The sequence below is a fragment of the Pleurodeles waltl genome, chromosome 6 (assembly GCF_031143425.1).
Source record: "Pleurodeles waltl isolate 20211129_DDA chromosome 6, aPleWal1.hap1.20221129, whole genome shotgun sequence".
Lineage (NCBI taxonomy): Eukaryota > Metazoa > Chordata > Amphibia > Caudata > Salamandridae > Pleurodeles > Pleurodeles waltl.
The window spans coordinates 52,180,820-52,195,796 of record NC_090445.1 but is presented as its reverse complement, the minus strand read 5'-3'; the positions used below and the strand labels follow the sequence as shown (position 1 = coordinate 52,195,796).

At 50.1% G+C, this 14,977-nt stretch overlaps 1 protein-coding gene across 1 annotated transcript in view; it reads left to right on the top strand.

The window, feature by feature from the left end:
- The window catches only part of LOC138299178 (complement C4-B-like), a 541,079-nt gene that overhangs the window by 427,115 nt on the left and 98,987 nt on the right, over window positions 1-14,977 (top strand). Inside the window, exon 29 of the mRNA XM_069237273.1 lies at window positions 8,119-8,333. Coding sequence (XP_069093374.1) covers window positions 8,119-8,333 — 215 coding nt within the window. The remainder of the gene's footprint in view (window positions 1-8,118; window positions 8,334-14,977) is intronic.

Genomic DNA, 14,977 nt, shown 5'->3' with positions numbered 1-14,977 from the left:
AGCTGAAGGCCACACAAATTGAAAAACCTTGACCAGCAACATTAAAACGTACGAAGGTGCTCTGGTAATCAAAACATACAGACTTGCCCAATGAATGAGAGAACTGGGAAAAACAAAGAGAAGGCATCTGTTCCATCTCAATCTCTGAGGTGGAAAAATTCTTCTCTGACAACCCTCTCTGGAAAAACTGAAAAAGTTAATTGAAAACATCAAGTGGTACGTCAGGCATAGGTGACTTACCTGACACTGAATCTGGAGGCCCAGTGCACTGCGCCCATCAGTGACACATCCAGTTGATATATAGGGCTGACTTTAAGGAAAGAGGCTGTGCATCCAATGCAGCGCCACTTTTCTTGCGCCCCCCCCCCCCCTAATGCCCCCAGGTGTGCGTTGTAGTTATAATACAGCGCACCATGGCAGTATTAGGAACAATAGCTCAAAGTTATTGACACTATTGTGGGGCTTTGCTCCACTAGCATCAACAATTTTGACTCTCGTGGAGCAAAGTGCAAGGAGGCCCATTGATTACAATAGGTGCATCCTTTTAAGGCCTGCTTTTAGCAGGTGTTAAAAAATAAGTCATAAATGGCCCAATTAAATCTTGTAGATTTCATTGTGCCATTTTTGCGGGTCTCCTTGCGCTGGAACGCCCCTTTACATATATTATGCATGGGGTATGCATAATGTGGCACAAAGGTTTACAAAGTGGCGCAGTGCATGCATTGTGCCACTTTGTAAATATGGGCCCATATTTATACTTTTTTGCGCTGCATTTGCATAATTTCTTACGCAAAAGCAGCGCAAACGTACAAAATGTAATTGTATTCTGTACGTTTGCGCCGCTTTTGCGTCAGAAAGTGTGACGCAAATGCGGCGCAAAAAAAGTATAAATCTGGGCCATGGTGCGTGGTAGTGCTGCCTTAGCATTAAAAAAAATAACATGAAGGTGGCGCTAAAGTGGGGCAAGCGGCTCTTAAATCTGTCCCATGGTTTTTTTTTTTTCAAAACAACTAAATGCTGCCATGCACTGGGTGAGTACCAGAACTAGCACTACAACAGTCTGTTTGTGTTCTAAAACTAGAGCAGGGAACGTTCTCCAAAAAAGAATGTGTCTTCACCCACTAAGGTTGAGTCAGACAGCGATTTTATGACTATGACAAAAAAGTCCAAAAAAATCTTTGTTCTAACGTTGATAGTCTGTTCTCTGCGCAGAACAATAGTTGTGTCAACTTTAATAATAAAAGTTTAGGCAAAATTATGGTGGAACTGGCTTATTGTAAGAAGGATTAATATTTATATACGGAGGTAAGTGTATTGTCAAAAAAGGCCAACAAAAATTTTTCACCATATAAATTCATTAGTATATAATCAAATCAAATCAAATCATTAACATTTATAAAGCGCGCTACTCACCCGTGCGGGTCTCAAGGCGCTAGGGGAAAGAGGGGGTTACTGCTGCTCGAAAAGCCAGGTCTTTAGGAGTCTCCGGAAAGCGGAGTGGTCCTGGGTGGTCCTGAGGCTGGTGGGGAGGGAGTTCCAGGTCCTGGCCGCCAGGAAGGAGAAAGATCTCGCACCCGCCGTGGAGCGGCGGATGCCAGGGACGGAAGCGAGTGCGAGGCCAGAGGAACGGAGGAGGCGGGTGGGGACGTAGAAGCTGAGGCGTCGGTTGAGGTATTCCGGTCCCTTGTCGTGGAGGGCTTTGTGTGCGTGGGTGAGAAGTCGAAAGGTGATCCTTTTGCTGACTGGGAGCCAATGCAGGTGTCTCAGGTGTGCGGAGATGTGGCTGTTGCGGGGTACGTCGAGGATGAGGCGGGCCGAGGCGTTTTGAATGCGTTGCAGCCGATTTTGGAGTTTGGCTGTGGTCCCAGAGTAGAGGGTGTTGCCGTAGTCCACGCGGCTCGTGACGAGGGCGTGGGTCACGGTTTTTCTAGTGTCGGCGGGGATCCAGCGGAAGGTCTTGCGGAGCATGCGGACGGTGAGGAAGCAGGCGGAGGACACGGCGTTGAGTTGCTCGGTCATGGTGAGAAGAGGGTCCAAGATGAAGCCGAGGTTGCGGGCGTGGTCTGCGGGGGCCGGTGCGGTGCCGAGGGCCGTGGGCCACCAGGAGTCGTCCCAGGCGGACGAGGTGTTGCCGAGGATGAGGACTTTCGTTTTTTCAGAGTTCAGCTTTAGGCGGCTGAGCCTCATCCAATCTGCGACGTCCTTCATACCCTCTTGTAGGTTGGTCTTGGCGCTGGCGGGGTCCTTAGTGAGGGAGAGTATAAGTTGGGTGTCGTCGGCGTAGGAGGTGATGATGATGTCGTGCTTGCGTACGATGTTGGCGAGGGGGCTCATGTAGACATTGAAGAGTGTCGGGCTGAGTGATGAGCCTTGGGGTACGCCGCAGATGATCTCGGTGGGTACTGAGCGAAACGGAGGGAGGTAAACTCTTTGGGAACGGTTTGAGAGGAAGGAGGCGATCCAGTCCAGGGCCTGGCCTTGGATCCCGGTGGAGCGGAGGCGGGTGATTAGGGTGCGGTGGCAGATGGTGTCGAAGGCAGCCGAAAGGTCGAGGAGAATGAGGGCGACTGTTTCACCGTTGTCCATCAGGGTTCTGATGTCGTCTGTGACTAAGATGAGGGCGGTTTCCGTGCTGTGGTTGGTTCGGAATCCGGTTTGTGAAGGGTCGAGCAGGTTGTTGTTTTCCAGGAAGGTGGTCAGCTGTTTGTTGACGGTCTTCTCTATTACCTTGGCTGGGAAAGGCAGGAGAGAGATGGGGCGGAAGTTTTTCAGGTCGCTCGGGTCAGCCGTAGGTTTCTTTAGTAGGGCGTTGACTTCGGCGTGTTTCCAGCATTCGGGGAAGGTAGCAGAAGAAAAAGAAGAGTTGATGACGGCCTGGAGGTGCGGGCGATGATGTCGTCGGCTTTGTTAAAGATGAAGTGAGGGCAGGGGTCCGAAGGGGCGCCGGAGTGGATAGAGTTCATGGTGGATTTGGTTTCTTCAGTGTTGATGTGGGTCCAGTTGTTGAGGGTGATGGTCGGGGGTGCGGGTTCGGTGGTGTTTGGTTGGGTCTGGTGTCCGAAGCTGTTGTGGAGGTCGCTGATCTTGCGGTGGAAGAAGGTGGCGAGGGATTCGCACAAATCCTGTGAGGGCGTGACGGCGTTGGGGTTGGAGAACTCCTTGGCGATGCTGAAGAGTTCTCTGCTGTTGTGGCTGTTTTTGTCCAGTCTGTCGGTGAAAAAGTTCCTTTTATCAGCACGGATCAGGTGGTGGTGTTCGCGGGTAGCGTTCTTGAGGGCGGTCATGTTGTCAGCGGTGTGGTCCTTGCGCCAGGCCTTCTCGAGAGCGCAACAAGTTTTCTTTGATTCTTTGAGTGTGTCAGAGAACCAGAGAGGTTTTTTGGTGTTGGTCTGTCGATGCGTGCGTTTGAGGGGAGCAAGGTAGTCTGCGCAGTTGGAGATCCAGTTTGTGAGGCTGAGGGCTGCGTCGTTGGGGTCGGTGGTGAGGGTGGGTTGGTTGGCGGCGAGTGTGGAGAAGAGTTGCTCTTCGGGGATCTTGTTCCACTGTCGACGAGGGATGATGGGTTGAGTGCGGAGGTGGCGGGTCTCGCGTCGAAATGTGAAGTGGACACAGCTGTGGTCGGTCCAGTGTAGAGCGGAGGTGTGGCTGAAGAAGATGTGTTTGCTGGCGGAGAAGATAGGGTTGAGCGTGTGTCCGGCGATGTGGGTGGCGGTGTTCACCAGTTGTTTGAGGCCGAGGTTGGCGAGGTTGTCGAGCAGGGTGGTGGTGTTGGGGTCGTTGTTTTGTTCCAGATGAAAGTTGAGGTCGCCTAGGAGGATGTAGTCCGGTGAGGCGAGGGCGTGCGGGGAGATGAAGTCGGCGATGGCGTCGCTGAATGGGGCGCGCGGTCCGGGAGGACGGTAGACGAGGGATCCTCTGAGGGTGGTCCTCGGGTCGGTGCGAATCTGAAAATGCAGGTGTTCAGCGGCGAGAGGGGTGTCTTCGGTGGAGGTGGTGACGCTGATGGAGTCTTTGAAGACGATGGCGATACCTCCTCCTACTTGGTTGGTGCGGTCTTTTCTGGAGATCTTGTAGCCTTCGGGGATGGCGGTGGCGATGTCTGGAGCAGAGGAGGCATTCATCCAGGTCTCCGTGATGAAGGCGACGTCCGGGGCTGTGGAGTCCAGGAGGTCCCAGAGTTCAGCGGCGTGCTTGTGGACGGAACGAGCGTTGACCAGGATGCACTTGAGGTGGTTGATGGCACGTGGGCTTGTGGTCGTGGTAGTTGCGTTGTGGAAGATGCGTTTGCAGGAGTTGCAGGCGAAGGGTCCATGGGTGCGTTTGGGGTGAGCTTGGAAGCAGGTGTTGGAGCGTCCTGGGTTGAGGGCGTGGAGGGTGGTGGGGTCGTAGCGGATCAGCGGGGCTTGGGAGAGCTGGGGACCAGGGGTCGTGGCGCTGGGCGCGGGCCAGGCGCGGACGGGCGCAGACGGGCTTGCCTCTGGTGCGCCTCCGGAGCACCAGCGGCGCAGTCGCGCAGCGGGCGCCATATGAGGTAGGAGGGGGGGAGGGGTCAGCTGGGGGCGAATGGGAGCTGGGGGGCGGGGCGTGCAGGAGGTCGCGGCGGGAAAGCGCGAGGGAGGGGGGGACAGGTAGAGTGAGAAGAGCTGGAGGAGGGGGGTTTAAGGGTGGAGGGGGGTGAGTGTTAGGAGGTTTATGAGATTAGGGAGAAAGATAGGAGTAGGGTTGTGAAGATAGGGGAGGGGGGGTTGTAGAGGTGGGTGAGGGTGAGAGGTAGAGTGAGAGGATAGGAAGATAGGTAATAGAGGGGGTGGCGGGAAGGGGGGGAGAGATAGAGAAATAGATAGAGAAAATAGATAGATAGAGAAATCAATAGATAGATAAATAGATAGATAGAGAGATAGGTAGATAGGAGGAGGTGGAGAGTGAGGGAGTTAGATAGTGGGATAGAGAGATAGGTAGATAGGAGGAGTGAGGGAGGTAGATAGCGAACGGGTTAGATAGGGGTGATAGAGAGGGGGGAGGCGAGTGAGGGAGGGGGATGAGGCAGGAGCAGGAGGGCAGGCGCGGGAAGAAGAAGACGGAGGAGGCAGAAGAGCCGAAGGCAGAAGATAGAAGACAGAAGACAGAAGAGCAGAAGACCGGAAGAACAGAAGAACAGAAGAACAGAAGACCGGAAGAACAGAAGAACAGAACACCGGAAGAACAGAAGAAAGGAAGACCGGAAGAACAGGAGACCAGAAGAACAGAAGAACACAGAAGAACACAGAAGAACACAGAAGAAGATACAGAAAACGAAGAACAGAAGGCAGAAGACCACAGAAGAAGATGAGGAAGAAGAGAAGAAGAGAGAAGACAGGGAAAAGAAGAGTACAGAAGAAGATTACAGACGAGGAGCGAGGAGGAAGAACAGAGAAGAAGAGAAGAAGAAAAGACGCAGGAGCAGGAGAGAGGGTGAGTAGCGCGGGGCAGAGCGAGGGGCTGGGAGGTGGGGGGTACTTACTGTGAGGTGGGTCCCAGGAACTCAGGAGCCTGGAGGAGCTGGAGGAGCTGCAGCGGCAGGTAATATAATCAATTTATATTATCCCACCGGAGAACAGGGAGATCACAAGTATTAGGTAACAAATGATGAGGAATGGTTCTACTTCCGACATAGGTGGGTATAATAAGGGATATTGTGTTCTTGGCCGACTGACAAGATTAAGGCCCTCATTATGATCTCTGATCTGTGCTGATGTTCGACAGAAGACCGCCAGCGCGAAGAACCCCCCGCCCGGCCACATAATGATCTTCCCGCTGGGCCGGCAGGCGGAAACAGTGTTCCCGCCCACCAGCCCAGTTGGAAACAGGGCCTGAACATTGACGCTGGCTCCAAATGGAGCTGGCACCAATGTGGCAGTGCGGCAGGTGCAGCAGCACCTGTCGCGCATTTCACTGCCCGTAATTCGGGCAGTGAAATGCATGACAGGCTGTGCATGGGGGCCCCTGCACTGCCCATGCCAAGGGGGGCCTTAGTCACTCAAAGGCTGGCGGAATGCGACTCATTATCCGGAGGGCAGCGCTGCTTGCAGTGCTGCCCTGGTGGATCTGAAACGCCGCCACCTCCAGGCTGCCTGGCAGCGGGAGCCTGGCGGTGGCGGCATTTCCACTGTGGTATTTCAGCCATGTTCAGAATATGGCGGTCTGGAGCGCCATGCCGTTGGCGTTAATGACTGCCGGCATGGTGGTCCAGACTGCCATGTTCTTAATGTTGGCCTAAGTTTCTGTTCTTGGGAATCAATATATGGACCACTGACTGGAAGCTAGAATTTGGACCCCTTTCTCCGCTAATGCCGAAGGTCACTCAAAGGACAATCATAAATGTTCTTTAGTTTATTGCAACAGAAGATATCCCTCTGTGACATCAGCTGTTAAGACAAGTGTAAGGCATGTATATGTATAAAATTTCCGGATGGGCTGTACCCATGAAGAGTAGGGATTACTGATTTGCATATGACGGGCCCCTTTCCCGAGTGGCATGGCAGGTAAAATAAAATGGGTTGGATTGCTACCCTTGATGATGGGGAGTGGTTATTCTATTTGCAAGCATTCCTCCCATCACTTTTTGTGTGTTTGATGAAACGCCCTAGTTGACCAAGGGTATGGCCATACATAAATCCCTTGCTCCCTGCACCATATGATCCAAGCTATGAATCAGACTAGACCTTATCAGGCTAAAAGGGGTTTCTTGTGTTCTCTTCTGGAGGAGGCGTCATCTGGCAATTCGAGAAGGACATTTCCCATGAGGAGTCGAGTCAATAATGAATTGCATGCGGCAGGAGTCTGTTTAGAAATGCCTGATGGCTGAAAAATCATAGGCTTGAATGCTACCTGAAGTGATTGTGAGTGCTTTGGACTATTTGCAGGCATTCCTCCAATAACCATTTGTTTATTTGATATAACACTCTAAGTGGCCAAGGGTATGCACAAATGTGCGCCCTTTTGATTGCTGCACCACAGGATCCAACCTAGCCCTGACTGACAGTGCCTAATATAGCCAAGCCTGTTTTGGGGTTCCTTTTGTTCCCTTGTAGATGGGATTTCGTCTGGCATTTTGACATGGACTATTCCCATAAGAGGGGGGGAGGCAGTGCTAATTTGCCGCAGGTTTGTAATCAGTCTGGAACCCACAGACTTGTATTTCTTTTGTGTGATGTGTATAATCGTCATGAATTGCACACTCATCTCCACAGGGACACTTGTTCCTCACTGTGTACCTCCTTTCATACTTCTTACTTTGTTATTCTGCTCGCTCTGCATTCTTCTTACATTCAAAGGGTCTCTTTTACAAGAATCTTATGCATCTGCTCCAATGGGTCAGATTTCTTGCGCTGCCCTGCGACCCCTAATGACACAGTGGAATGCACTGTATTTACAATACAGAGCTCCATGGTGCACGTTTTCATAGATGCGTCCATAATTCAAACGCATCTGGAGCGCTAAAGTCATGCATTGCTGGACTAGTGTAAAAAAAATGACGATACTCTAGCAATGCCAGGAAGGCTGCCATGTTAAAAAGCCCTGCAACAGTTTAATGTCTGCTCTGAGCAGGTGTTAAAATTGTGACGCAGGGAAGCCGTTGAATGACGCATTGAAATTTTGTAAATTTCACTGCGCCAGTTTTGCATGGCCATTTATGTGGTAACATCTACTTTGCATACATTATACCGGCCGCAGGTATAATGTGGCGCAAGGCTTTACAAACTGGTGCAATGGTCCCATTGCGCCAGTTTGTTAATGTGGCATACTGTAAGTGACTGGTTAGCACCACCGGGGCTTCAAAAAAATGACGTAACGGTGGTGCTAGGAGCTTGTAAATAAGCCCCTTAGTCCTTTCCACAGCCTCTTCTAGTTACTTCCCACCTCTCTGCCACTGCCTCGTGTAAGACTCACCAAGCCACAATCACATTCACTTGTCTCTTCGGAAATTATTTGTTTGCTGTTCTCTTCTTTTCTTGGTCTCCACTGCTCAGTTCCATTTTTCTGTTGTCTCGTTGTCATAACCCTCTGTTGCTTTCATTCTTTTCTTCTTGGTTCCCTTTCCCCTCATTGTCTTCTCTGCTTGTTGTTCCTTGCGCCTAGATGGGCGGATGTTGTACTGGGAATCAAAGGACTCAGACAGGTTGCACTCTGAGGCGAAGGCTGACCGCGTGCCAAGTGCTTCCGCCATCACAGTGGAAGGCACAGCCTATGCCCTGATGCAGGCGCTGCTGCGTAATGACATCCTAAGAGCCAACAAAATCGTCTTGTGGCTGACGGAACAGCAAAACTACGGCGGGGGATTCAAATCCACACAGGTAAAGAATTTCTTTCATCTTGGAATAAGGCCTGTCAGAAGCCTCTAGTCAAACAAAGATTATGGGGGGCAGACACTCTACTTTGTTGCAAACTGAGTCAGAGATTGGGAGGGGATAGTGTAGCTTTTTAGGAAGCATAGGTTGCTGCTCAGTCATGATGGGACAGATTGACAATGGGTCACTTTCTTGAGGTGACTGTTCATGGAGATAATTTACTGATCCTTGCATCTTCCTGTGTGGGAAGCTGTTTGTTTTAGGTAACAACACACAATTGACCATTTTGTCGGCCCTGGTGGGAGTCTGTTTGATCTGGCACTCACACTACCCTCTCTCTGTTCACAAGCAGCAGCTTTCTAGAGCACTCATGGGATGTGTAGGTAAGGTATGGGAACATCTGCAGTAAAGTTCCCTGATCTGCTTGGGATGAAAATCCAGAATGAATGAATGCAGACGCCTGTGTGCGTGGAGGACTTAGAACCCCAATGTTAAATCCACCCCCACATTAATACTGCATGCGCTGTGAGAAACCACACAAGGCCTATAGAAATTCATGGATCATCTAGAATTTTAATGCTCATGGTAGGTGACCAGTCAGGAGAGTAGCGATCTGTACTTCTGACACGATGGGAGCAAGTCAATAAAAACAACCTGTGAGTTGAAAAACCACTTTGACAATAGAAAGTAATAACTACCATGCACATGGAAGTATTCCATGTTAAGGACTGATATGGTTGGTTCTTTGGTGGTGATGAAGGTGAGGCAGGTGATTGACACTGTGCTCGAGGTGATGGTGGAAGCTGGGTGGGGAGTGGTAGGGAGGTGGTGTGATATCAGAAAAATGTTTGGAAGGGATGTTGGATGCTGGGCACATCCGGGCAGACACACAACATTTTTTAAAGGTCTGAATCTGAAGTTAGACTAAGTACTGAGGACTCATGGCTGGGCGTGAAGGACAGTGTTCGCGTCTGTGGGCAGAGGACATGAGCAGCTGGAATAAACACCAGGGTACCAATACAGGTTGGTATACTTTTCTGGGACTGCTGTATTTTTTCAGATTTTATTTCCCACAGCTCTTTTGGTCGATCCAAATAACACCGGCAGCAATCGCCTGGACACACTATTGGGTGATAACCTGCACTGTACAAATACTGACTGATTGATTGATTGAGCCCCATTCCCACCTTTGAGATTATTTGCAGTATTTACCCCAACCCTTAGTGGGGCTTTAGAGTTCTGTTTCCACAGCGCACCTGGGCATTCGATCACCTGCTTTCTAATGGTAAGCGAATATGCTCTCCATGGAACATCCCTAACTGTGCACAGGCCAGCTAGTTCCAGAAAATATACTAGACAGTACTGCATAGAAAGGCCACTGATATATATTATTACCTAGATCATTGACTGTCTGTATTTGACTATACCCTTGAAGGATGACAGTCCCTTACCCTAAGTTGAACTTGGAATGTCTTGGTGATTCATACATGACTCTATCCACACGTTCCTCTAAATCACTGAATAAGCTGATGATATAAGCAATTCTGCCTTAGGCACTGACTTTAACACAACTTCACAACAGGCAGGCAGTGATATACTCAGATTCAAATTGATACTAACCAAAACAGAGGAGAGATACTCAAAGTGCCAGTTGCAAGATAAACCCACATTACCGATTCTTCTGTATCTTCGTGGTGCTCTGGTTTTTTGCACCTTAAAGTGGTGTCTTAGACTTATCACAGGGGAAAGCAGACTCACTCTAATCTCGGTTCATGAACTTTTAAGTAGTAAATCATGGGAGGCTTCAGATGGTGGAATGGTTTCCAAGACCATCGTGTTAGTGGCAAATGCAGGAAAAATATAGACATGAGGTTAGCTCAAGGCAGATAACTCTTTGTAGGAAATATAACTGATATTGAGTACAAATGACAAGAAAACTGTAATGAAGGAAGAAGTTTGCAATAAGTTTCCATTTACCAATAAGTTACATAGGTGACTGCTGAGATCCAGTAAATGTAAAGGACTAGCCACATTACCTTCGAGTGAATTCCACCTGCTCATCCTGGCAAGGACATTAGACTGAGACAGGGACTATCACTGGATAAGATCACTAATTCACAGGATTACATACATGCCTGCAAATTATTGTAAAAATAGTAGCCCTGTAAAATATTGATCTTGAAACCTGTTACTCTGTGTAATAAAAGTTGCCAAATATGTAATATTTGTGAACTGTTCAGACTATGGGGGTCATTCTGACCCCCACGGTCGGCGGAAGCCGCCCGCCTGGCGTGAACCGCCAGAAGACCGCAACGCGGTCAAATGACCGCGGCGGTCATTCTGACTTTCCCGCTGGGCGGGCCGGCGACCGCCAAAAGGCCGTCTGCCCGCCCAGCGGGAAAGCCCCAGCAACGCTGAAGCCGGCTCCGAATGGAGCCGGCGGAGTTGCTGGTGCGACGGGTGCAGTGGCACCCGTCGCGATTTTCAGTGTCTGCTAGGCAGACACTGAAAATCATTATGGGGCCCTGTTAGGGGGCCCCTGCACTGCCCATGCCTGTGGCATGGGCAGTGCAGGGGCCCCCAGGGGCCCCACAACACCCGTTCCCGCCATCCTGTTCCTGGCGGTTTTTACCGCCAGGACCAGGATGGCGGGAAGGGGGTCGGAATCCCCATGGCGGTGCTGCGAGCAGCGCCGCCATGGAGGATTCTCTAGGGCAGGGGTAAACCGGCGGGAAACCGCCGGTTGCCCTTTTCTGACCACGGCTTTACCGCCGCGGTCAGAATTGCCCCTGAAGCACCGCCAGCCTGTTGGCGGTGCTTCCTCCGTCCCTGGCGGGTCGGAATGACCCCCTATGTGCGTTAACACCATAAAATACGCATGTAAAGTTTTTTATTGTGTTACCCGACTGTTAGAAATGGGGTCTTTGGTTGGCAGTCAGGTTACCCCCTGTTAAGCAAAGACCCTCACTCTAGTCAGGGTAAAGGACAATCACACTCAGATAACCCCCGCTCACCCCCTTGGTAGCTTGGCACGAGCAGGCAGTCTTAACTTCAGAGACAATGTGTTAAGTATTTGTACAAACACACACAGTAATACAGTGAACCACTACAAAATGACACAACACAGGTATAGAAAAATATTACATATTTTATTTAAATAAACAAGAGCACATGCGATAAAAAGCCACAATATACAGTAAAAAAACGAATTTAGCACTTAAAAGCAAGAAAACATTGATCTGAGGTGAAAACACTGCAATTTGGTAAAACACGGCATCGTAACGGCGTTGTTTCCTACAATACGACGCCAATGGTGCCGTTCACGGAGTCGGTCGACCCACAGGTATAGTACCTTCAGAATAAGTAGAAAACAGGGCGGTGCACAGAGTCGGGGAGAGCAGCTTCGCTGGATCTGATGCGGCGTCGGTTCTGGTGCCACGGGGCAGAAAGACTGCGCGTCGGGTCCTCTCTACAGGGCGGTGTAGGTGAGGTGGCGTCGGATACGAAGTCGTTCCCTTGGTTCCAGCAGATGCAAAATCTGTCGGAGTTACGATGCTTTGTGGCAACCTCACTGGGTCGCAATGATGTCACTGGGCCGCAGGCGCTGCAATGGCGTCGGATCGTCATGGCCGTTGGACTTACGACACTCTGGTGTCAGCGAAGTCGGGCAGGATCAGCAATTGCAACGATGCGAGGCCTACAGGGTCGTCGGACTTCTACGAGGTTCTGGCCTCGGGGCAGGCGGCGTCGCAATTCCCAGGTAGCGGCGTCAGCTCACAGGGTCGTCGGGTTCACACTCAGAGAGGTCCACAGCCTCAGGGCAAGTAGCGTCATGCTTCCGAGCAGCGGTGTCCTTATCAAAGTCGCACGGCGTCATTTGACGTCGGTAGACTGGTTTTTCTACAGGAATTCACTTTCAGGGGTCCAGGAACTGGAATGGCACCCTCTGACAAGCTAGAGTCCACAGCAAGTAGACTCAGGTCTGGAAGGTGAAGCCTTTGCTGTCCCTGAGGCTTCAAACCAGGAGGCATCCTCTGCTCCAAGACCTTGAAGTCACTTCTTTAGCAGGAATGCAACAAAGTCCAGTCTCTGTCCCCTTGCACAGGCAGATGTTGCAACTGCAGGATAGCTCCACAAAGCACAGTCACAGGCAGGGCAGTACTTCTCAGCTCTCTAGCTCTTATCCAGGCAGAGGTTCCTCTTGAATCCTTGAAGTAATCTAATTTTCAGGGGTTTTGGGGGCTTTTCTTATACCCCTTTCTGCCTTCAAAGTAACAACTTCACAACAGGCAGGCAGTGATATACTCAGATTCAAATTGATACTAACCAAAACAGAGGAGAGATACTCAAAGTTCCAGTTGCAAGATAAACCCACATTACCGATTCTTCCGTATCTTCGTGGTGCTCTGATTTTTTGCACCTTAAAGTGGTGTCTTAGACTTATCACAGGGGAAAGCAGACTCACTCTAATCTTGGTTCATGAACTTTTAAGTAGTAAATCATGGGAGGCTTCAGATGGTGGAATGGTTTCCAAGACCATCGTGTTAGTGGCAAATGCAGGAAAAATATAGACATGAGGTTAGCTCAAAGCAGATAACTCTTTGTAGGAAATATAACTGATATTGAGTACAAATTACAAGAAAACTGTAATGAAGGAAGAAGTTTGCAATAAGTTGCCAGTTACCAATAAGTTACATAGGTGACTGCTGAGATCCAGTAAATGTAAAGGACTAGCCACATTACCTTCGAGTGAATTCCACCTGCTCATCCTGGCAAGGACGTTAGACTGAAACAGGGACTATCACTGGATAAGATCACTAATTCACAGGATTACATACATGCCTGCAAATTATTGTAAAAATAGTAGCCCTGTAAAATATTGATCTTGAAACCTGTTACTCTGTGTAATAAAAGTTGCCAAATATGTAATATTTGTGAACTGTTCAGACTGTGCGTTAACACCATAAAATACGCATGTAAAGTTTTTTATTGTGTTACCCCACTGTTAGAAATGGGGTCTTTGGTTGGCATTCAGGTTACCCCCTGTTAAGCAAGGACCCTCACTCTAGTCAGGGTAAAGGAGAATCACACTCAGATAACCCCCGCTCGCCCCCTTGGTAGCTTGGCACGAGCAGGCAGTCTTAACTTCAGAGACAATGTGTTAAGTATTTGTACAAGCACACACAGTAATACAGTGAACCACTACAAAATGACACAACACAGGTTTAGAAAAATATTACATATTTTATTTAAATAAGAGCACATGCGATAAAAAGCCACAATATACAGTAAGAAAACGAGTTTAGCACTTAAAAGCAAGAAAACAGTGATCTGAGGTGAAAACACTGCAAGTTGGTAAAACACGGCGTCATAACGGTGTCGTTTCCTACAATACGACGCCACTGGTGCCGTTCACGGAGTCGGTCGACCCACAGGTATAGTACCTTCAGAATAAGTAGAAAACAGGCCGGTGCACAGAGTCGGGGAGAGCAGCTTCGCTGGATCTGATGCGGCGTCGGTTCCGGTGCCAGGGGGCACAAAGACTGCGTGTCGGGTCCTCTCTACAGGGCGGTGTAGGTGAGGCGACGTCGGATACGAAGTCGTTCCCTTGGTTACAGCAGAACGAAAATCTGTCGGAGTTACGATGCTTCGTGGCAACCTCACTGGGTCGCAATAACGTCACAGGGCCGCAGGCGCTGCGATGGCGTCGGATCGTCACGGCCGTTGGACTTACGACACTCTGGTGTCAGCGAAGTCGGGCAGGATCAGCAATTGCAACGATGCGAGGCCTACAGGGTCGTCGGACTTCTACGAGGTTCTGGCCTCGGGGCAGGCGGCGTCGCGATTCCCAGGTAGCGGCGTCAGCTGACAGGGTCGTCGGGTTCACACTCAGCGAGGTCCACAGCCTCAGGGCAAGTAGCGTCATGCTTCCGAGCAGCGGCGTCCTTATCGAAGTCGCACGGCGTCATTTGACGTCGGTAGACTGGTTTTTCTACAGGAATTCACTTTCAGGGGTCCAGGAACTGGAATGGCACCCTCTGACAAGCTAGAGTCCACAGCAAGTAGACTCAGGTCTGGAAGGTTTGCTGTCCCTGAGGCTTCAAACCAGGAGGCATCCTCTACTCCAAGCCCTTGAAGTCACTTCTTAAGCAGGAATGCAACAAAGTCCAGTCTCTGTCCCCTTGCACAGGCAGATGTTGCAACTGCAGGATAGCTCCACAAAGCACAGTCACAGGCAGGGCAGTACTTCTCAGCTCTCTAGCTCTTATCCAGGCAGAGGTTCCTCTTGAATCCTTGAAGTAATCTAATTTTCAGGGGTTTTGGGGGCTTTTCTTATACCCCTTTCTGCCTTTGAAGTAGGCCTACTTCAAAGGAAAGTCTCTCCCGTTTGTGAAATCCTGCCTTGCCCAGGCCAGGCCCCAGACACACACCAGAGGGTCAGAGACGCATTGTGTGATGGCAGGCACAGCCCTTTCAGGTGTGAGTGACCACACCTCCCCTCCCTCCGAGCACATATGGCTCATCAGGTTATGCAGGCTACACCCCAGCTCCCTTTGTGTCACTGTCTAGAGAAAGGTGCAAACAGCCCAACTGTCAAACTGACCCAGACAGGAATCCACAAACAGGCAGAGTCACAGAATGGTTTAAGC